General features: G+C 41.9%; 1 protein-coding gene across 1 annotated transcript in view; it reads left to right on the top strand.

Annotated features, from left to right (window-relative positions):
• FBXW8 (F-box and WD repeat domain containing 8) overlaps positions 1 to 23,402 on the top strand; it is a 99,786-nt gene that overhangs the window by 63,129 nt on the left and 13,255 nt on the right. Inside the window, exons 7-9 of the mRNA XM_012730840.1 lie at positions 3,114 to 3,310; positions 6,411 to 6,617; positions 20,521 to 20,648. Of these exons, the coding sequence (XP_012586294.1) occupies positions 3,114 to 3,310; positions 6,411 to 6,617; positions 20,521 to 20,648 (532 nt within the window). The remainder of the gene's footprint in view (positions 1 to 3,113; positions 3,311 to 6,410; positions 6,618 to 20,520; positions 20,649 to 23,402) is intronic.

Below are 23,402 nucleotides of genomic sequence, written 5' to 3'. Positions count from 1 at the left end.
GAGTTTGATGGTGTATATTAGTTACCCTTGGAGCTCAGTTATTTTATGCTCTTGTAACTGCAGCCACTCGCACTACACTTCCTTGTTAAATTTCAACTCAACCTCACCACCTACCAGGTGGCTTTAGATGAGTTGTTTAGGGGAACTCCTGTTTCCTCTTTGTAAAATGAACATTATGATGCTTCTCCCAAGATGAAGTGAGCACTCGAGGAGGGGAAGCTCTGAAAGGGTCTCTGTACTGTAGAGCTTCATGTCAATGGCAGTTTATTGCCATGTCTGCAAACAAATGCATTGCACAAGCATTCAAAAGAGGCACCTCTTGGAACATGCCTACCTCCTGCTTCACATGTAGAGCCATTGGCATTTTCTGCAGCATGTCTGTCTCTACTGTGTCAGAGTGGAAAGAATTTGCCAAAATATTTGCCAGGAAATGTGTTGTGCAGTCTTTTGCTATCTGCTTATCTCCCAAGTTTATCATAATTCCTAGAAAAGTACACTGTGTTTTACATTAGAAACATTTAACTTGAATGTTTAGTCTGCTTTTATTTATAAGCACTCACATAGCCTACTGAAAGTCTTGCAAAGCAGACTTGCAATGTATTATTTTCTTCCGACTGTATTTATATAGTGCTGAGTTATATCTGATACTAAAAGCTTAAATTCACAGCACTTAAATGTTTAAAGAGAAAGTATAAGGCAAAACAAAACAAAAAAGATTGCATAGCAAAGAAAAACATAAAGTTTTACTTGTTTTAGGTTATAGAAATAAGACTGCATTTACAGATAAATGATGAAGACATTAGTGTTACTGATCAATTAAATATGTTTTATAACTTGGCAGTTACTACAGACAGCATGAAAACAAAAAGTGAAAATGATTGGTTTGTTTCTAGCATTTTAGTTTCTTCTCTTTAATCTGCCTAGAAGTCCTACTACTCCTAAGCAGCCTGTTCGGAGTTCTGCATTCCTATAGAAGGTCAGGAGTGCCTGGTTAGTCAGTCATAGGAGCCCAGCCTACAAAGTGCCTTTCAAATCAATCGAGTAAAAAGCTTAATTACCCTGGGATACCCAATTATACCTGGGTCATGAGGGGTTAATTGGGAATGTGGGGGCGGGGGGCATTGACTGCTTTCTGACACGGGACCCCAAAAGCCTTATACCTTGATGAAATTGAAACCATGACTGGAGACCTAGGGCTTTATTTTAATCTCAATCCTGAATCATCAAGCAGATGAAGAATGTCTGGGGGGCAGACTTATGACCCCTGAGACTATAGATAACAGAGCACATTTTCTAGTTTCACACCTCCCATTTCTCTTTCCCTTACAATTGATGCTGTATGATTATTCTAAGAGGAGGACTGACTGATGAGGCATTCCTGACCTCTTATAGGAATGCAGAACTGTAGGTAACAAAAATGATGGCCGAACAGGCTGCTTAGGAGTAGCAGGCCCACAGTGGTACAAAACATTATCCTAGAGGTGCAGAAAGTAGTTATTTTCTTGGGTGAATCTTTGAGGGGAAAGAAGTAGCTTAGTGGTTAAGAATGATAAAAGAAACTATTTGATGAGAAAAGATGAATTCATGGCATTCCAAATACAGAAAAGTTTCTATTTCTTTTAGACAAACTTGAGTGCACACCCCCAGAGTTTCTGTTGCCCGAGAACTTGGATTTGTAACAAGCCTTCAGGTGATGCTGATGCACCAGTGTAGGGAACTTAGACATTACCGCTATAGACTATGAGAAAGACTATATCACTTTTAACCTTCCTGGTTCACTCTCACAAAACATTTTTTTTTATCATTTTTGGTTATCATTTTGGTTATCATTTTTGGTTAGCTTCAGAATATGTAAGGGGGAAGATACAGTAAAATGTCCTCTTATTCTTGTCCCTGTCCTCTGGGTTTTTTCCTTAGAGGCAGTTTCTTGTGTATCTCATGGCTGGTAGGCATGAGAGAAACTCTTCTGGTAACAGCATTCAGAGTACTGGGGAGAGGGGTGAATAGTGTGGGACAGTCAAGCTCATAGTTTAAGGATTTATAACAAAGAGCTTCTTGTAATAGTCACTAGAAGAGGCTATTGATGTGGAAGGATATAAAATACTTGCAAGAACCACTCAATTGTGTGAAGACTGTTTTCAAACATCGCAATATCTAGAACAGTGCCTGGCATATATTGGGTGCTCAGTACTTATTTGTTGTAGGAATGAGTGGACAAATAGAAGAATGAATAAGAGCCCTGTATGTTAAGACTATTCAGCAATTACTATATCACTCTTAACCGTCCTGGTTCACTCTCACAAAACATTTTTTTTTATCATTTTTGGTTATCATTTGGTTATCATTTTGTTTATCATTTTTGGTTAGCTTCAGAATATGTAAGGGGGAAGATACAGTAAAATGTCCTCTTATTCTTGTCCCTGTCCTCTGGGTTCGTTCCTTAGAGGCAGTTTCTTGTGTATCCTGCCAGGACATCCATATGTCTGTATTAAAGTTTTCTAGAACACGAAAGAACTGTAATATACTATATCACTATTCTGATGTTTGCATTTTTATTTAACAATGTATTGTATTGATCATTTCATATAACTTCTGTGTAAGGTGAACTCTCTTAAGTGCTTGTTCTATTTCCATTTCTAACTGTAGAGTTGCCAATATTTAAGTAGTTCTCAGTTGATGGACATTTACATAGCTTGCAATCTTTTTGACATAATTAAAACATTACAGTGACTATCTTATACATTTGCAGTTTGGTAAAAATAATCAAAATGCCTCCAAAGTGAGTAAATAGTTCACACTCCCACTAACAATTTAAGAGAAAGCCTTCAACAGGAAGATGTTTTATGATTTTTCAATTGCTCAATTTAGTGATGAAAATGCATTTTTGTATTTTTTCAATTGTGAGTAGAGTTTTGCATTTTTTTCACTATATGTTAGTTGTATTTCTTGTTCTGTGACTGGCATGTTATTGTCCTTTACTCACTTTTCAGTTTTTTCCCTTGGTGAAACTAGGAAACCCTTTCTGTGTTAAGGAATATGTTACATGATTGTTACTCTATGATTGTGTGTATTACATGAATTTATGTTGTTAACTACATTTTTTTCCCACACAGGATTTCTTAATATTTGGGATCTCAGGACTGGAAGGTATCCCATTCATCGTTTTGAGCATGATGCAAGAATACAGGCACTAGCCCTCAGCCAGGAAGAAGCAACTGTTGCCACGGCTTCTGCTTTTGATGTTGTAATGTTATGCCCCAATGAGGAAGGTACTTGGCAAATAACTGCAGAATTTGAAGTTCAGAAACTGGTGAGCATTTAATATGGTCATTTTATTTTTCATTCTTGGGATCTCTGGGTCTATATAAACAAATAGTAATGATGTGGATAGCTCTCATTGGCTCAGTTCTTGTGGACCATACAATCATAAATCTCAAAACAAGTCTAACAAGAGGCATTAGATTCTTTGGCTTTTTGGTCAAAAAGTCAAAAAAGTTTAGAGCTGTGAATTGAATTGCCCTATTCTCAGAACTAAGAAGCTGTGATTCTGACCCTCCCTAGTGGCACAACAGGTTAGGATGTAACACTGCAAGCTGGCTGCAGCCACTTCAGTGCAAGTTCAATCCCTGACCCCAGAGATGACCCACGTGGCGCAGCAGACCTCTCTCCTGTCTTGCCCACTGCTGCCCTCAGCAATGCTCTTCATCAATCTGTCTGTTCTGTTCCCCACTCTTGTCTCTGGTGAATCCTCTCACCCCCCTGCAACTCTGGCCTGTACCCCAGTTCTATATGCATAAATAAATAAGCTATGGTTCAGATCTTAGACCTGATTTGTCTCATCACTGTGCTTTTTATTCTCCTTCACAGTAATGGAATGTTCACCCCACACATCTGAGCTCAGGTTCTGTCCTGTCCTGATACATGTGAACATGAACTCAATGGTGTCATCATAGTCCATGTGGAAGAGAAGGTTTCCATCCTACTCTTCCCTTTTCTAAGTTTTCCCATCTGGAATTCATATTAACTCTTAAGTGAAAATAGAGTTAAGCCAGTGTTGGTTGGAGAGCTGAGTCTGGCATGTCATGTGTGAGGCTGGGCCAACCTTACGAGCTCTTTTCATAGAGTTTATTTCTAAATGCAGCTGAATGTGAGTCTCTCCATTTGTATGGTTGGAGGTGATTTGGTGGTAAAGAAAGAACTCAAATTTGTCTATACCGAATGTGGATTTAATTTAAACTATCTTGACTTTGGCATTAGAGGGAAACTGAACAGAGATGCTACATTGAACTGATGGCCTGGATGGAGCAAATCCTGTTTCTCTCCCGTTTCCCCTTGTGAAAATAGTGTTAGACTTGAATAACTAAGGCGCTCTGGGGTCACTGCTTCACGTCCGTAAGCTTCTTGTCTCTTTGGTGAACAGTGCTTGCAGTTTGGGTATAGTGTTCCCACCAGAACACCTGATGTCATCTCATCTTGGAGTTTTATTAGAAAAATGCAGAAGTTGCATATTTCTCTTGGTTCTCAAAGCTATCACAGTCGCTTTGGTCTTCGACTAAACACTGCAGAGTAGCAATAATTATAAAAACTCAATTACTTGAGATGTGAGTCCATTTCTAAAGCATAAATCCTGTCTTGGCATTAAGGTGGTATCTTGGCACAGACTGGAAGCTTTTAAAAGTAGATTACAGCTCCCAGCAAATGGCACAACCACTGTCAATATGAGCCTCTTGGTCTGTCAGAAATCCAACATAAGATGAAATTAAATGGCTACACTAAGGATGTTGACTCTGGGAAAATCAGAAATGATTTTTAGAATCGGAGAGAGTAGAAGCAAACAGCCATTGCTGGAGGCATGTGTCATGACAGGCTTTGCGTGTTATTTCTCACCACGATGAGGTCTTGCTGCAGTATTGTGCTGTCTCTGGGAAAGGCACCCCCTGGCCTGTAGAGCTGGGCCATTTTTGTCTCCCCTAGATAGGCTCCCTGAATCACTATGGCTGTGTTCCCAGGTTTGTGCTAGCCTAGAACATCCATCCTTTGTGATGGCCCATGGCTTGGGGTGTGGGCCTGCCGCCGTTGGACCCGAGGATTAGCGAGTCGCCCGGATGTTTACTCTCTCAAGCTTTCTGGACAGTCTTCAGGATGCAGGCTTTTGAACTAATTTGGCTTCCTGTCAGGGCAATCCTCTTTTTCACTGTGGATTTTCATAATTGCACAGCATGGCTCACCTGCTTTCAGACATTCAGAATTTTTTCGAAGTGAAAAGCTGATGTAAATTGCACTCAGGGGACATGTGTCACTCATGGACATAGGAGAAAGCAAATGATTCTTGAAGGGATCAACTCATATCTGTGTATATGTGAGAAAGTAGTCGCAGTAGTGCAGCCGGGAGTACCGCAGGGGTGCAGGGATGCTTGCCTACAGCGGCCCTCCTATCTTGGGTGTTGGGATCAGGAGCGAGCAGAGAGCTCAGGAACCACTTGCCTGTATCAACACATTTTTGGTATTTTCACAGTTGTTAAAATGGAATTTTTTTTTTGCCAATTTGGAACAGAATGAATTTAATTTTTTCTGTTTCATGAGAAAAAAGTACTAAAGTCTTTTATTGTTGAGTAGTTCTCACATCTCATGGTTCAGAATTTAAAAGACACAGTAAGGCTTACAGTGACAAACCTCCCACCCACGCCACTGAACAGCTCCTTTCAGAAGCGTCTGTGGCTCACCTTGCTTCCCTGCCTCCTCCTCCAGTTCACCCTGGAGATGGTCCCATTTGTATCTGTTTCCAGGGAGTATCTACACAATTTTATCTATGAACATTTGGTAGTGTGATGAATAGATGAACTAAAAGTTATGAATTAGGTCTATTTTGTTTTTTTCCAGTGTTTAGCAATGACACAATAGTGCTGCAGCAAATTACTTTGTAAATGGTCATTTTCATAAATGTGAGTTTACTTGTAAGTAAATTGCTAAAGTGACTTCCTGGGTCAGCGCTAATGTGCATTTAACATGGTGGAGTTGCCAGCTTACCCTCCATGAAAGTTACACCACATTATATTCCACCATCCGTTAGTAAATGGGGTTCATAAATGTGGTTATCCCCTCCACTTCTACCCCAGGATTTTATCAGACTATTTAATCTTTACTGATATGCTAGGTATTTTGGTGAATGTTTACTTTGTATTTTGTTTTATTGGAAATGTTTTGTTTCTTTTATAGTGACTATCTCTTTCTTTGTGTAAGAACCGTATATGTTTAATTTCTTATCAGTACTCCCTTTTCCCATGCTTTTCTGTTGGGTTGCTCACATTCTCATTGATGTGTAGGAAGATTTATTTTTGAACAAGTCAGTATGAATTATAGGTGAGCTCTTAAGGACTAAACAGTTCTTTAATCCTTAACTCTTTTAACAGGTTGACTACCTTGAAATAGTTCCAGACACTGGGAGGTACCCTGTGGCAATAGCCACTGCTGGAGATCTGGTGTACCTGCTCAAAGCTGATGACTCTGCCAGGACCCTCCATTATGTCTATGGCCAGCCTGTCACGTGCCTAGATGTCTCAGCCAACCAGGCTGCCTTTGGGGTGAAGAGTCTGGGATGGGTCTACGAAGGAAACAAGGTACAAAAATAGTAGAATGTTTGGCTAACAAGAAGCGGTGGGGGGTGGGGAGTACACTGGACTATGGTGATGGCACATGGATGATTTGGTGATGGGAAGCCCACAGGGATTACAACTGAAATGGAAAAAGGCACAAAATGATGTAAAAATAAACTATTATATTATTTTTTAAAAAGTGATAGCCCTTCAAATAACTTGTTATTTGGTAGTTTTCATTTGTGTTTTAAAATTGAGTGGAAGGAAATTTGCTACAAGAATGTGTTGAAGCATCTCTTTGAAATCTGACAACAGGCAAATATTTTGTGAGTACAGTACAAACCTTGTGGGATGGTTGGTTGTTGTTAGTAATAACTGCATTGAAATGTTTCTCCAGCATGAATGCCACACATTTAAATACCAGGAAAGTCAAGCTTTAGCTAAGAAACTTTCCTTATTGGTGGAAGTTGGATTGTCCCTCTGACTCTGCTTAATGGATGTTCCACTTCTGAGAATACTGCATTTTTAAGAAATGCAGCTGTCGTTATAACAAGCCTGTGTGTGTGTCAAGCCATGCAATGGTGGCTCTCCAGAGTTTAGTGTCGTCCTGTTACCCTATAATGTAATGTCATGATTTCACCACTTCTCCGGGGCACACACAGTCCAGTGCCTATGAATGCCCTGTGTGGCTGCGCGTGGCCGGGAGCATGTGCTCTCTGCGTTTTATGAGGGCAGTTGGACACTGCTAGCACTAGATGCCTGGTGCTATATACACTTGGGGCTGTGTCTGTGCCTCTGACCTGTTTCTAGGACCCAGGCGAGGACTTTATGAGAACAGAGAGTTTGATTTATCTTTCTTTGTGCGTAATACAGAACTGGAACTGTGATGAAAGCAAACAGTGAAGTTCAGATGTTGATAACAGAATTTTAGCAGAGAACTAAAATGCTCCTAACCAGGAGAAGCATTCTAGAGGCGTTTTTGTTTAGTTGAAGGCTATCCTTGTACAATATATGTAATAGGATAACATCAGCATGTTTTAGACACCAAGCTGTCTGAGCACTAGTAATAGTGGTTCCAGTTCATCCATTCACATGTCTGCTAGCCGGCCGGTCCGCCCCGCACCCATCACAGATAGTTAACGAGCACAGTTGTGTTCCTTGTAGTGGAGTCTTAACCAGCATTACATACATACTCAACAAACTGGTGCTTAAATAAGTAACCTCGCTCTGTTTTTAGATTTCTAAGGAAAGAAAAACAAGTAACATCAAAGGTTTGTTTCTTCACTCTTAAGGAAAGACTTGTGACTGAAGCTGGTCTGTCAGTCACTTCTGCTCAGGTGGGAAGGGGCGCAGGGAGAGTCAGTGCTCTAGGGCATTGGTTTGCATGTGCACAGAGATTCTCAGACCTGAATTTCAGAGGCCAGAAGTAGGGGCCACACTTGAATTTGCCAACATTTTCTTTGTCAAGTAAAGTTATAGAAAAAAATTTTTTTTCTTTGTTAAAAGAGAAGATCTCCAAACATATTTTTAAATAGTTTTGACCAGTGCATTCATCTGGTTCAGAAATTCAAAGACATGAAAGTAAGAGTATGCCTTTCAATCTGCCACCCACTTTCTTTTCCTGGAGTCAGATCAATGCTTCCAGTTTCTTGTGCATCCTCTCTGAAATATTTTATGCATGTGTAAGCAAATTAGCTGTACACATCTTCATTTCCCCTCTTAAAAATATAAATGTGGCCCTCCCTGGTGGTGCAATGGATTAGGACGCAGCACTGTAAGCTGGCTGCATCCACTTCAGTGCCAGTTCGATCCCCGCCCCTGAGGTGACCCACCTGCTGCTCCCCTCAGCAGTGTACTTCGTCAATCTGCCTGTCCTGCTCCCCATTCTGCCTGTCTCTGGTGAATCCTCTCACCACCCCTGCACCTCTAGCTTGTACCCAAGTTCTGTATGCATAAATAAATCTTTAAAAAATATATAAATGGTGGGCCCTCCCTAGTGGCACAACAGGTTAGGACATAGCATTGCAAACTGGCCGCAGCTGTTTCAGTGCAAGCTCAATCCCCAGTCCCGGAGTGATCCACATGGCACAGCAGACCTCTCCTGTCTTGCCCACTACTCTCCTCAGCAGTGTACTTCGATGATCTGCTTGTTCTACTCCCCACTCTCTCTGGTGAATCCTCTCACTGCCCCTGCATCTCTGGCCTTTACCCCAGTTCTGTATGTATAAATAAATCTTTAGGTAGATAGATATATGTATGTGTATGTGTATACACACACACACATATATGGTGAAGTACTGTTCTTCACTTAGCTTTTTCCTGTATCAAAATCTGTTGGGGGCCATCTCGTCATTTCTTATAATAAAGAACTTCCTGGTAGATTGGGCCATGCTTGTTGCTGGAGAAGTGATGGCAGGAGATAGTTTGGTACTTTCCCATCAGTTCCTGTCTCTTGCTGGAGGTGTATGGTGAGAATGGTTGGTTGGAGGTCTTTTACTTCTGGATGGAAATATGTTAAGTTCTGATGTTGTGTTCTTAAGTTCTCAGACGTCACTGCATAAGTGACCTTAAATGTAGCCATTGCTAAGTGGCCTGTGATTGTAGAAGAAAGCAAATGGAACCTCAGTGATTCTGGCCTCATCTCCACGTCATGCTGCAGTGCAAAGACCACTGTGTTAATGCAGCCCTTTGTGCCTGAACATCCCTTTAAAATTAGTTTTTATGTCTCATATTTCCTGAATCTGTCAAAAATAACTTCTATCCATGAAAACATATTTCTGATTCCCTATCATCTTTATTAATTCTTTTGCTACCTGCATTAAATTTTGTTCTCAGAGGTGGAAGTTTGGAAGATAGAATTGCCTCATTTAAGAGCATTATGTTGACGATGAGTCTCATGCCTCATAAAGAAAGAGATCCACTTAGGGCTCTTAGCATCATTCTATGTATTTGGACATATTTCCTAATTTAGTTCTGAAGTACTTGGCATGCAGTAGCAGACTGTATTAAGCAGCGCGGCATGCATCCTAATCAGGGAGATGTGAGTGACGTAATCCAGAAGACGGGGATGTGCTTGACAAGGACGCATGCTTGGCGCTGCCGCTGCAGCTTACATCACGCTGGGAAATGATTACTAACGTCTCTGATGGTGATCATCCCTGTGCGCCGACGTGAAGAGACTGTATTGGCTGCTTACACTCATCACAGGCTGTAATATCTGTGTGGAAGAGCCTTTGGAAACAAGGCTTGTGGATTCTGGACCCATTCTTTAATCATCATGCACCACAATAGGAAATCTGTCTTGTCTTTTGTTTGAGGGTCCATTCCAGCGAAGAATAAGAAGCTTGTAGTTTACAGGCAGTGTGAATACTTCAAAATTGAAAATTCACAAAGCAGATGTCTCATTTGTTTTTCACTTTAACTGTAAACCTTTACATTTTTTTTTTATATCAATTTTGTCTTCTTGGCGAAAGAAAGTAGCTCTTAGAAGCCAGTTAGGGTTGTTGGGTAATGTTGATCACATAGGGGCCAGTCACTGAATATCTAGTCACCCGAGATTTCTGTTGGCACTTGAACCAGAGAGATGGATCGTGCAGTCTTCTGGGTCTCACAGGTAGTTTTCTCTGCTTTGAGTTGGACATGAGGTTGTCGGAAGACCTTCACTGTGAGTTTGCTGATCTCTAGAGTGATGTTATGTTACACATGTGGATAGATGAAGACTGAAGTGTTTTGTATGTGTTTGAGTGTTATATCAGTAACTGGTATAAATGAAATTTCCCTTATGTGTTGTGACAATCCTGGAGTATCTCCATAGGGCCTAGAGTTTCTCAAAGCAGTGCACGAGACCTCTGACTAAGAGACTTTTGGGGACCCAGTGAAATCATGATGGGCAATTCTGTAGAAGTATTTCTTGCAATGCTGCTGCTGCTCATAGAAGCGAAGAGTGCTTTAGGGTCTCTAATGTTCCTGGGAAAGAGTGATGAAAGTTACAGGCAGTATCAAGAAAAGTATCTTTAGCTAAGTCAAGGTGATAATATGACCTTTGGGGATCAAATACAGGTTCTGGAGTCAGGTAGACCTTAGGTGAGTTACACATCTCAGGTTTCCAAATGGGGGACTCCTGGGAAAGGAAGGAGTGCATGAGACTGGTGCTTGGTGCTTGTAAGAAACCACCTTCACTCCCACCCTGCTGGGCTGATGGGGTTAGGTGAGAGTTCATAGGAAAGACTGGGCAAGGGAGCATTCCAGGCAGAGGCTGGAGGAAGGAAGGAGTTTGGGGTCCAGGAAGGAAGAAGCAGTGTTGGGAGATGATGCAGGCTCACCGGTCAGGGGCACCTGTGGGAGAGCATGGGGGGGTGTGCTGAAGCGGTGCTTTGTAGTAGCTGCAGTCTGTGGTCTCACAAAGCTCACTTTCCCGAGAATTGCTTTGAAAGAATGATTAGAGAAGGATGGTTCAGGTTTGTTTTCTTGCAGAACTAATACAGTGAATAGGAATGCTGAGTCACTTTGTATAAAAGCCTTTGAGATGTGAAGCTTTATGTGCAAAAATACATAGTTTTTGCATTTCAGTGATATTTATATGATTGTCTAATGTTTAAAAACAGTGATCAGTATGCTTGAGTTTCTGAGAAAGTTCATGAGACCATTACAGTGGAAGTGTATTGATCAGTTGCCTTTCTTTCACCTTTTATATTAAGCTTAGAATTTTATTTAGGACCTAATTTTTCTAATATCTCCTGATTATAGATGTGAAATTTCCACTTGGGTTCCATCCCACACCCGTGGGAGAGTTTGAACTTAGATAGGCATGTCTTCTGTTTCTTTGTGCCATGTTATCAGAGTACATGATTCCAAGCAGCAACTAGATTTGTTAGGGTTAAAAATCAGCTGATTTTGGAGCTGTTAGAAATGTTTGCCTTCCACTGCATTGTTTGGATATGTATATATGTCTCCCCAGTTGAGCCTGATGACATACATGATGGTGGTGTTTGAGGAAGGATTAGGAGAGAAAGAGAGAGGGCACACAGAAAATGTGCATTTGAGTTTCAGAATATTTTGAACATTTAACTGCAGATGTACACAGCAGCTTAAACTAGATCAAGAAAATATTACAAAGTAGAGAACTTTTTTTATTCAATAAATCGATGAATATGATTTATTAATTTACTTAGACTTTAGTCTTCTATAAGACACCGCCTGAGAGAGTGGGTTTATAATTAACTTATCAATTATTGAGTTGCAGATGAGTCTTCTAATGGACAGAAAGTAACTTTTAGGCTTTCTCTCAGTATGCTATTAATTTACGGTTTTGTAGATAGGCAAAGGAAAACTCTAGCTCAGTTCACATCTGAAGGATCACATTCCCAATAAAGGTACTTGGGAGGAATGACTGGGTCACAGCACATCAGAAAGAGATCAGGAATCATCTAAACGGGGCAGCGGCAGAAAGCAGCTCTGCCTGTGACCCAGCCTCTGCTCACCGTTCTTGCTCCCAAACAGCGCCCTTGGTAATGGACCAGCTAGCTGGACCCAAAAGGAAGCGATATTCAGAGTTTGTTAGGTCTTTCTAGTTTAGGATGTTGAACTCTGGCTCCATCAACTTCTTTGGGTGGCCTCATTGCACTGTGGAATTACCTTAGGTTTGAATTCTTATTTCATGCCCACAATAAGTCTTAAAATGTATGTTGAAAGTGACATTAAAATGACTTTTCCCTGGCCTCCTGCACTTGCCTCACTTCTGTACCACCTGTTAGCCCTGTTAGCATCCCTCCTTATGGTCCCATCCATGTACCGTCAGGGCCATAGTACAGGCTTGCAAGACCTTGGGCCCTCAGGCTTCCACCCTCCATCCCACACCTTCAAAACAAGCCCCTCCTTCAGTCATATTAGGGCCGTCCAGAATATGTCATGCTTATTCCCAACTAGCCATAAGGTTCTCTTTTCCTTCATGCCTTTCCATATGCTTTCAGGAGAGGCCCATCCAGAGTCCTGCTTACCAAGAGGAGCTTTATCAGCTCTTCTGGCACTTGATGATTGTCGTCCCTGCTCTGACTCTCATGGTAGCCAGGGTCTGCACACTACATTTTGACACTGTCACTGCCCAGCACAGTTCTAATCAGGTCAGCATGGCTTCGGAGGCAGGCAGTGAGGTTTCATAGCTGAGTAACACCTGATTAATGGTTTAAAAAAAAAAAGGTTTTTGGTTTGCGAAGGTGGTAGAGGTGTAGTGAGGGGCTCTCAAACTCCAAGTGGTATCAGGAAAATAAGGATCTCTGGATCCTACCCTCAGGACTTCTGATCCATTGAGTCTGGGGTGGAACCTGAGAATCTGCATGTCCAGGGGGCTGGGTAGATGTTTAAAGAGCATGGGCTTGGAGCTTGCTCACTAGGTTTGAATCTTAGCTCCAAAACTTAGTAGTTGTGTGATTCAGCATATTCACATAGGATGTGCAGCCTGTGGAACCAGAGGATCAGGGGAGAATGTGTTGAAGTGCTCTGCATGTACAACAATACCATAAACGCTAGGCCGCCTTAGTAACCTTCCTTTGTCTGGAACCAGGGAAAGGCATTGTGGTGGGTGGGCACATGGGCACAGGGGTGAGAGCGCCTGGGCTCGGCCTTGGTGTCCTCTGCTCTGTCACTAGCTGTGACTATGAGGCAGGTTATTTAATACAGTTTAAGCCTTGGTTTCTTTGTGCATAAAATGTAGACAGTAATATTTGTCTCTCTTCCTTTTTGTGACTGTGAGAATCAAATGGAGTAGTACTCTGAAAAGATGTATGGAAAGGCATATTGTGATTATTAACAGCAGCTAATATTTCTAGTGTCATCTGACATGCAACCCCCTCCTCAGCATATGACTTCCGGCACAGTCTTTGCTGAGAGTGCTGGGCAGGTCCGTAGGCCCTCAGGTCATGTGAAGGGGCACCCCTAGAGTGGGCCATCGGCCCTATGTCAAAGGCCCTGCTTGTCCACTGCAGTCTTTCACTCTCCCCATAAACTCTCATGTGTTGCAGTGATGTGATGTTAGGGCATTCTGCCTGTCTGCCCCCTTCTAGCCTTGTGCAGTCTAACCTGGGGCCAAAGTGAAAGTTGCCACACTCGTCAAAAGAAAACTGACGATCAAGTCAGTGTGATACCCTGAGTGATGTGTATGATGCTGAATCTCTAGGCTTCAAGATGTCTTTATGTTACAGTCTTCTCACTTACAATCTTTTCATATGTCAAATCATATCTGAGCTACTTGTTATTCTAAAAGAACTTATTTCATAGTGAAACCTCAGTTTGCCTCCCTATGTAAAATAGACATAATAATAACAGTCTCATGGGGACTGTGATTAGTTGCCCCTGGTTAGTATTTGTGAACTGCTTTGAGACTCCATGATGAGGTGCGTCAGGAGCATCAGGGGAAGGTGTGAGGATTTTCAGCTTTCAGTTGTACATTTGCTGAGCTAATACTCTGAAAGTTGACATTTCCTGTTCATTTTCTGTACTTAGCTGCTATCTGTGGGCATATTGCTCATCCTTATTTTAGCACTAGGGCAGGAATTGTCTAGAGATCCCTAAAGCATCTCAGAGCCATATTCTGCTCCCTTCACAGATAGACCTGCCTGTCTTTATTATTCTCACCACCTATGGATGTTGGGGGGTGGGGGGGCGTGTGTGGGGAGAGTTGGATTATGTCTTGCTGGATTTCACCCGAGCGTACTCTTCTCTCTGGGCTCTTTCAGCCTCAGGTCACAATAGGTGTTCATTTGGCCTTGCTTTGGTCCTTTGTAGACATCTGCCCACATCACAAAGCACCCCACATTTGGCACAGCCTGCACAATTGGCACTGCCTTCCCGGGCAGAGTCCAGTCCTGGAACAGCGGGGGTTGCAGGTGCATTGGCACGTGGTGGTGGGGAGCACACGCGGGCCTTGCTACCCAGCGCCTGGCGACGCTCAGCAACACCGTCCCATCCCTGAAATATCTTGGCCTCGTGGGCTTGTCACTCCAATTAAAACTTAAACATGAAAGCAGCCCAGGCTGCTTTGTGCTGAATATGAGTGTGGGCTGTGCCAGAAGCATGTCATGGAAACAGCTGAGGGGGTACTCCATTTCAGGGGTGCTCCATTTCAGCGATCTGTGCTTGTACTAGGGGCCCTGTTGTTCTCAAGCTTTGCATCTTGCTGGTTGCTGCTAAGTATACCTGAGAGGCAAGTTTTGTTTGCCAACAGAAAGTCACCTTTGGGATGGTGGTGAAAGTCATTTTCCACATGTTCGCAGATAGACAGTGTTACCAAGCCGCACGCGCTCTGACTTATCTCTGGCAAGGACTTACAAAATAGTCTCTCTGGCTGATTGTCAAAAATTACATCATATTGGAGTAAACTGCTTTTAAATCAGACATCCATTATTCATGTATATTAACTGCTTTTTTATTTTTTTATTGGCTGTTTTGTGTATGATTTACTCTTTTCTCACTAGCTCCCCCTCCCTCCACAATTGTCTGTCTTTCTCATCGTTTTTTAAAAAATCTTAGCTCATCTGTGAATTTATAGAAGCTGTTCACTTAGTATTGTGTGTGAATATCGATATGCAGACCCTGCATTTTTTTGGTAGTAAAAATTTTGACCACTTTTTTTGTAGGTCATATTTATATTAGGTCAGAATATCAACTTGGATTGTTTACATCGTAAATTCTATCCCAAAGACTGAGAGAGCTTTTCTTTTGTTTCTTTTATTGTGAGTGTGAGTGTGTGTGTGTGTGTGTGTGTGTTAATGAGTATTGCTAGCCTTGTACTTTCAGATCTGCATTGAATGAAGCTGTATCTTGCACTTATGAAACATCAAAATATATTGGTCTTGGAAGAAAAGAAATTGACTTAATGTATTCATTTGTATGCATGAGGAGTGTCTTTACTGTAAGGCTGGCATATCATTTCCCTGTGATCAACAGATACAGCAGGGAGGTGCAGCATTTTTTCATTCTTTCATCAACTATCTACCGAGTCTTTCCTGTGTGCCAAGCACTGTACAGGTTTCCAAGGAAGTATCTGTTCATTCCAGACAGTCGTGCTGGAGGGTCTCCTATGCATCTGGCTTCTTCGTGGCCACAGTGCAGTTCCCTGATTCATGCTACTCAGCTGTGGAATACTAAAGACTTAATACAGTTTGTTCAATTTATTTAACCCACATTCAGCATTGTTGTTGTATATAGTCAACATATGTATAGTTACACTCTTTGTTCACTCTTCCTTCTGGCATCTCAGACCTGTTTTCTGGAATGATTTTTTATCTCCCAAAATTACATGCTTCAGCTGTTTTTTAGTGTGGGTCTCTTGGCCATAAGCATTCTTTGTATTTTTAATCTAAAAACATCCTCATTCTCATCCTTGACAGGTGGTCTTGCTAACCTTTGTCACTTCACATTAACAGTCATTGATTTCCTCTCTGTACCAGGTAACAGTGTCACTTGACCTGCAGCAGTCAGTCTCCACAGTGACTCTTGGGCCCTTCATTGTTTCAGAACCACAAATTTGGGAAGAGTTAGGAAATGCAAACACACAGGTCAAGTTGGCTGCTTGGGAACATCAGATAAAGTGTACAGACAGTCGATCCCTTCAGCACTGACGAGAAGGAAGGACTTGTGTGCTGAGCGCAAAATCCACTGGATTGGAGCAGAGGCGGGGAAAGCATCAGAACTGTTTGCCTTACTCTCTAGAACATGACCTCTTGACTTGACTTTGCCCTTGCAGAAAAGCAAAATCCATGTGGTGGTAATGGAGGTGAGTTACTAGGCGTCAGAGAGAAAAGGAGGTAGACTTTACTTTGTCTTCTCCCAGAAGTCACCAAATTATCCTCCTCATGTCTTTATTTTTTACTCTGCTTCATTTCAGCTCAGTTTCTCCTAAACTTTTATTCTCTTTGGCACTTCCCATTTTGAAAATGGTGACGTTTCATCTTTAATTCACAAAACCTTTGACAATGCTGTAGTCTCACACGGAAGCCTTTGGACCACTCCTTGCCCCTTTGGAAGGCATCACTGGGGTTCCCCCGAGGTCGGTCAGGGAGCAGGTTGGTGTTGTCAGCATAGTGCCTTTGGTGGGCCCAGGAGTTTGAGGAAGACTTGCTGTTTTGGTAAACGGAATAATGAAAAACACAAATGGAGTTCCTTTCTATGTTTATCATCAAATAACCAAAAGTCTGGGACCTCAAGACTCTAATCTCTGCTAAGTCCGGCTCTCACCAGGTAAAGAAGGAAGCCGACTTGCCTTGAGTTTGAGCCTACCCCGTTCAGGCACAATAGCCACTTCTCAGCTTTCCCCTTCCTAGTTTGTTTGAAAAACCAAGCCTGGTTTTCACACAAAATGACCAGGTCACACGTGGAAGCTGTGTCTGCTGCAACCAGGGCTGTTGCTGATGCTTCCCAGCTGCGGGCTGTGGCGGCGCCTCGCTGCTTGCACTGCTGCCCTGCAGTGTACAGCACCAGCTGCTGGGACCTGCCTGTAAGTGTGTTCTTGGAGAGGCGAGCCCCACCAATGGAGGCACAGGACAGCTGGCAGCCGTGCCCCTGCTGGCAAAGTAGGTTGTTGCAGTGGGCAGGAGGCTGAGGGTTCTGCACGTCATCCCTGGCCCTGTTCATCCAGTGCCCACTGCATAGATGATGGTTAATAAATATTTGTTGATAGGCTGTAGGATAAGTTGCAGCATTTATTTTGGCTAAAAAATTAGGAACAGTCTTAATATCCATCAATGTAGAATTAGATATCCATAGAGAAATTCTATGCAGCCATTAAAAAGAAACAGATCTCTCTGGTAAGTTACATAGTAGGAGAAACAAGTTGTAGAATAGTAATTCCATTCAGAGAAAAGAAAAATCTGAGAGTAAAACTGAAAACAGAATAGAGGAAGTCTAGCAGTATGTACACCATATAAAAGTGGTTATTTCTGAGAGGTGACTATGCTTGTTACCACTCTTTGTCATCTATTTATGTGAGAATTCTTTTACAAATTTAAGTTTGAAATCAGAAAAAAAAATTCTTTTAGAAGTAGATTTCAGAGAAATCTAAATAATTAAGTTAGGATTCTAAGACTAGAATTTATGAAAACGCTTAAAGAACACAAGGCTGACAGAAAGAACCTTCTGAAAGTTCGTTATGAGACAGTACTTGCTTTTACCCACTGCCCTTTCAGTCAGCCTGGGAGCTAAAGGGGAAGGGAGCTGCCCGGTGTCCTGTGTCTACGTGCAGCTCCCCTAGAAACCTTTGCAAAATATATACTAGTTGCCTTTGCAAGACACCCACTAGTCTTAACATGTTATTGGTTTTAGATCATTTTAAAGAACATCAAACACCTGTCAAAATTTGCTCTGTAATCACTATGCTCTTGTAATAAACTCTTGCTACTGGAAAAAGAAAACAAATGAAAAACAAAACCCAGCAACATCTATTGATTTGGCGGTCGCATTAGTGCAGTACATTTTCTCCATGATTTGAGCTATGGGTAGTTTTTCCTTCTTTCTAGCATATCCATGCATCTCTGAAAGAGAGTCAAGTGGCTATGGACTGAGACTCACCCAACTCGGGCAGTAAAGAGAAAAATTAGTCTAATGCATGGTCTTAACAAGAGGGAGAGTGTGTGCATGAATAATTAATCTGACTAGTCTGTGGCAATCGTATAAAATGAAGTCCCATTTGCTCAACCTTATTAAAAGAGAGAGAGTGCGTGAGAGGGAGGGAGGGAGAAATGGTAAAGGTCGTTAAGGGACCTGTACCGTAGGGTGAATCGCCTTTGAGATGGGTAATGTGTTTTCTGATCTCTGTGGTCTTTAACTAAACGTAATGGTAAAGGTGCTCTTTGGATAGTTCTGATTCATTGAATTATTAAACATTTTAGAAAATACTTGACTGTTCACTGCTACCTTAGATATCTTTATGATGAATTTGCATTGTCTTTTTGGAGAGGGGTTAGATCTTATTGTATCACTCAGAAATGATCCATGCTATTAGCAACAAAGAGCCTGCAGAAAAAGTCAAGACATTAAAAGATTGAATGTGAGGTTTTAATTCTTATATTTACCTTGAACATTTTACATTTTAAAGTTCTTCCTTCCATCTGTAGAAGTTGAAGCATTTTAAAAACAAGATGATTTGGAGTCCAAGAACCCTCTTGAAAGCTCTATATTCACATAAGTACGAAGTATTAAATTTAAAATCGACTGTGAGGTAGTGGTTTTGGTTTTTTTTTCCCCTCACTTTCCAGCAGCTGATTTTTTTGCAATGTTTAGGTTATTTTCTGTAAATAGAAGATTTGATTGTTTTTGTGTTCTTACTTAGAATAATCTTATTTTGGTTATTTAAATTAGAACTGCTAAACTTTTCTGTCATACTTATTTTCAACTACATGAAAATAAAAAGATTAAACTTAGTTTTTATGGATTGTGAAATATTTTGAATTTTGAAATTGATTTCTTCGAGCTATTGTTAACAGCAGTAACTTATTACAGTGTTGTTTAAGAATTTAGGAATTTTCAAAGATTAACATCAGTGACTCAAGGTGGAGATATTTTATTAACTCCCCAATACTAAAATAATCTGTATATTGTTAACAAGAAAAAGAGAACACATAATTTTAATGTGTGTGCAAATCTCTCTACAAAATGTTAATATCAAAACTTTGAAGTCCAAATTTGTTCTAATGTATGTGATCAACAGAATAGAACGTACACTGGGAAGTATGTGTGTGTATAAAATTAAGAGGCTTTTGAACTGAATTTTGGGGCAAGGATTGTTTCAGTACTTATAAAAGTGGCTGACCTACAATAAACATTGATAGGTGGAGTTGATTTACTAAGGTTTCTTTAGTTAAAGACATGCATAGGGGCCCTCCCTGATGGTGAGCATGTTGGAGCCCTGTACTTCGAAGTTAAGCCAAGCCAGGGCCCCTTTAGTGTGAGTTCAAGCCCAACCCCAGAGGTGACCCACATGGCGCAGCAGACCTCTCCTGTCTCACCCAGTGCTCCCATCAGCAGTGTACTTTGTCAAGCTGCCTGTTCTGCTCCCCACTCTGTTTCTGGTGAATCTTCTAACCGCCCCTGCACCTCTGGCCTGTACCCCATTTCTGTATGCATAAACAAGTAAAATCTTTTTAAAAAACAAACAAACAAACAAAAAAAGATGTATGTAGACTTCAGAAAGATTTTTTTTTTTAAAGATTCATTTATGCATATAGAGCTGGGGTACAGGCCAGGCCAGATGTGCAGGGGCAGTGAAAGGATTCACCAGAGACAGAGTGGGGAGCAGAACAGGCAGACTGACAAAGTACACTGCTGAGGGGAGCAGCAAGTGGGCCAGGAGAGGCCTGCTGTGCTATGTGGGTCAGCTCCGGGCAGGGAGCAAATTCATGCTGAGGTGGCTTTAGCTTCTTAGTGCTGTGCTTTAACCCGCTGTGCCACCAGGGAGAGCCCACAGAAGGATTTTAAAATCATCTTCCCCTTACTCCTGTAGAAAAGGCACAGAAGTTATCAAGATAGAGTAAATACATTGTCTAGAGATCAAGCGTACCTTCTTACTTACTTGCCTCCATGCCTTACAGAACAAAGCTTCCTAAAATTAGCAAATGGGGAGTCATTGAAGAGAGAACTGTTTGGAAATAAGATTTTGTGTTTTGATTTGTAGTCTCCCTAATTTCTGAATCATGGTTAACTATGACAGCTTCTTTTCCTGGAAGAATTCCTGTTGAACTCTTTCTCTCCTCTGGTTTAAATACTGGGAAGGGAAAGAAAGAGCCCAAACCGGCTCGTCTGCAAGTCTCCCGAGTCTCCTGTTCACTTCCTCATTAACACCAGATCAGAATCCACTTGACCCATAGTTACTTTCCAGACCACTTTTTCTTTTAAAAAATCCTGCCATATGTAACCCAATGCCATGTTTCCTCCTCCCCAGATCCTGGTGTATAGCCTGGAAGCAGAACGTTGCCTCTCAAAGCTGGGGAATGCTCTTGGGGACTTCACCTGCGTCAACCTCAGAGACAGCCCCCCCAATCTCATGGTCAGTGGCAACATGGACAGAAGGTATGTCCGACTAAAAACCAGCCTTTCGTAGTCACAAGCAGCGGATGTTGGGTCTTTACTCTTCAGCTTCCATTGTGCTCACCGATTTCCTCTATTGCTCACACTCCTCAGTTCTTCTCAGCTTAGCCCACCTGAGGTCAGCCCTGATCTAAATACTGTCTCTATGAACTTGTGCTAGGTTATAGTTGGGTAGAGCTGATGTCTCTGCCTTATTTCTGAAACACCATGTATGGCCTTTTAAGCCATTTGGTGGACACAGTTGGTGGAAGGTCCAGTGAGACCACTTGGAATATCTTTTGTCCCCCTGCTGCAAAATTTGCTTGGCATTTAAAAGCTCACTTTCTAATATTAAAAACAATAACCTAAGGGATAAATCATGTACAACAAAATAGGGTTGCCTGCCAAATGATATTGAGAGTGTATTTCAGAACTCTGAAATCCCTCTGGTGATGGGGAAAAAAGAGACTTCGTGTGAACCAGTTCCAGTTTCTATTTAGCTGATTAGCAGTCTTCTCTTTAACGCATTGGCTTAGGGAGTCGGATTTTCCCGTCACAAGTCCAGTGCCAGTCACGGACACTCCAGGAAACAACAGCACGAAAGAATTAGTGTTTGAAAAAACTCTGAGTCCAGATTTTAGGGTTTTTCGCTCCCCATCCATGGTTCCTTGTCTTTTCTTTGCCTTTTCTTCTTCTTTTGGCTGGTTACCTGCCATGTCTGATCCTGTACCCCAAAGAAAGGAGGCAGGGCTGAGGCCGGGATCTGCAGCTCCCCTCCCCCGGCCCAGCAGCCCTGGGCTGCAGGTGGTGGGCCTCTCCATGGGGTATCAGGTCATGAAGTGGGTGTGCCATGTGCCAAATCCCAGATTTCTGTCACACCAATGTAGCAACTTACAAAAATAATTTTGTGAAATAATATTTTCAATTCCTAACCTTCATCCCTCCCTTATGGCAAAAAGATAATGTGAGTATGGTTATTGAAAGAAAATGCCCCCTTATTTCTTCCTAAGTCCTCCTAAAATGGCTGATGGCTCCTCAGTGTGTGTCTAGGCAGTTTCTCTCTTAAAACAAGGTGTAATGGCTGGACCCACATGTGGCACAGTCATGACACAACCCATTTGTAGTTTTAATCTCACGTCTTAGTTTCCAGACTGAGCTACACAAAGGTCCTTAGCTTATCTGATAGGTGCTCCCCACAGGCACCCAATATCTACTGCATTTCCAGGAGAGCAAATGCTCTTTGGGCGCCCAAATGGCAGGGTTCGGATTGGAATGTTCGCAGCCTGAGATTCAGGTGTTCAGCCACTAGGCTCATGGAAACCAAAATGGTGCTCCTGAGAAGACCTTTGTTTCCTGCTTAGCTTAGACCAGCGAGCTCTAGAATATAATTGAAACCAGACTCACAGCCATGTCCAGCTGCACATCAGACCCTCAGAGTCTGTCTGTACTTACACTTAGTAAAGCTTACTTTTTCCTCCAGGGAGGGCTGCCCTATTGGGTAGCTATTGCCAGAATAGGAGCCACCACTCACGTGAAAGGGCCCCCTGATGATTGTGAAGTCCACAGTTGACCAGGTTAAGTTCCATTTTATTAGTAAAGCAATGTTAGGTGGTTTTTATCTGTTCTTTTTAACCCTCTGCCTCTGTAGAGGAACAGAAAAGACTAGTGACTTGAGTTGGGGAGGGAGCTATCCCAGGTGGCACTGAGCCAGAGTCAGGCCTAGTTCTCTGTGCCAGCTGTTTGACCACTGCCAGCACCATCAGGGACTCTGGCTATCACAAAGGGTGCACTGTAGGATTCAGATTAACAGTGATAGCAGAATATGAAACACAGGGGTTTAAAAAAAGTGCACATCTGGAAAAAGGAAGGAACAAGCACTCTGGACTTTTAAATATAATAGAGGGAAAGAAAACTTGTGGTTTTGTTTTGTTTTGTTTTTGTTTACCCAAAGGCTTCATAGCGTAAGTGAATCTCATTAAAGACACACACACTTTGCTTGTACAGCTTATATTTTACCTCGTAAGTGGGACCAATGGGTCAAATACTATGAGGAAACTTTACCCTGGCTGTTCACTTAATGGCCAATAAAATTTTTTAAAACTTGGAATCCCCTTTTTTAATTTAAAAAACAATTTCCTCTGAACTTTCTTAATCCTTTATAAAGAACTTGAGAATGAAGTGGACTCTACAGATACATAAAACTGTCTAATGTTAAGACAAAAACAAATCTTTCATTAGAGAAAGAAATCAGCATGAATTAGCTTATAAAACATGGATGGGATTTTGCAAGGAGTATTTTTGGCAGGGGGGGGGGGGGGGCAGAAAAAAACAAAGAAAAACAACATCCCCAGCCTGTCACATCTTCCAGAAAGAAAGAGAGGCTAACTTACATCATGAGAGAAAGGTTAGTGTAGAAATTGAGATGTGTTTGTGCCTTTGCTCGGAGCAAAGAAGGGTTTGAAAGTAGAGAGAGAAGAGTAGGTGGGGCTTTGTAGAAGAATTTCAGCACTGTAAATCAATGAGTTTTTCTGAATGCACATTTGGTCCTTGGTGGAACCAAAGCAAATAGGGCGACTCCAGAGGGATGCGCATTAGGTGTGAGCTAGCGTCTTCGTAAGGAGACACTGTAGGACTCTAAGATGCTTTTTTAAAAACATTTTCACATCCGGCCCTCCCTGGCGGTGCAGCGGGTTAAAGCACAGCACTGAGAAGCTAAAGCCACTTCCGCATGAGTTCGATTCCCGCCTGCCCTGGAGG

Source organism: Condylura cristata, unplaced genomic scaffold, assembly GCF_000260355.1.
Source record: "Condylura cristata isolate star-nosed mole 26May11 unplaced genomic scaffold, ConCri1.0 scaffold00029, whole genome shotgun sequence".
Classification (NCBI taxonomy): Eukaryota; Metazoa; Chordata; class Mammalia; order Eulipotyphla; family Talpidae; genus Condylura; species Condylura cristata.
Note: the sequence above shows the minus strand (reverse complement) of the source record. Positions and strands in the feature narration are given on the sequence as shown.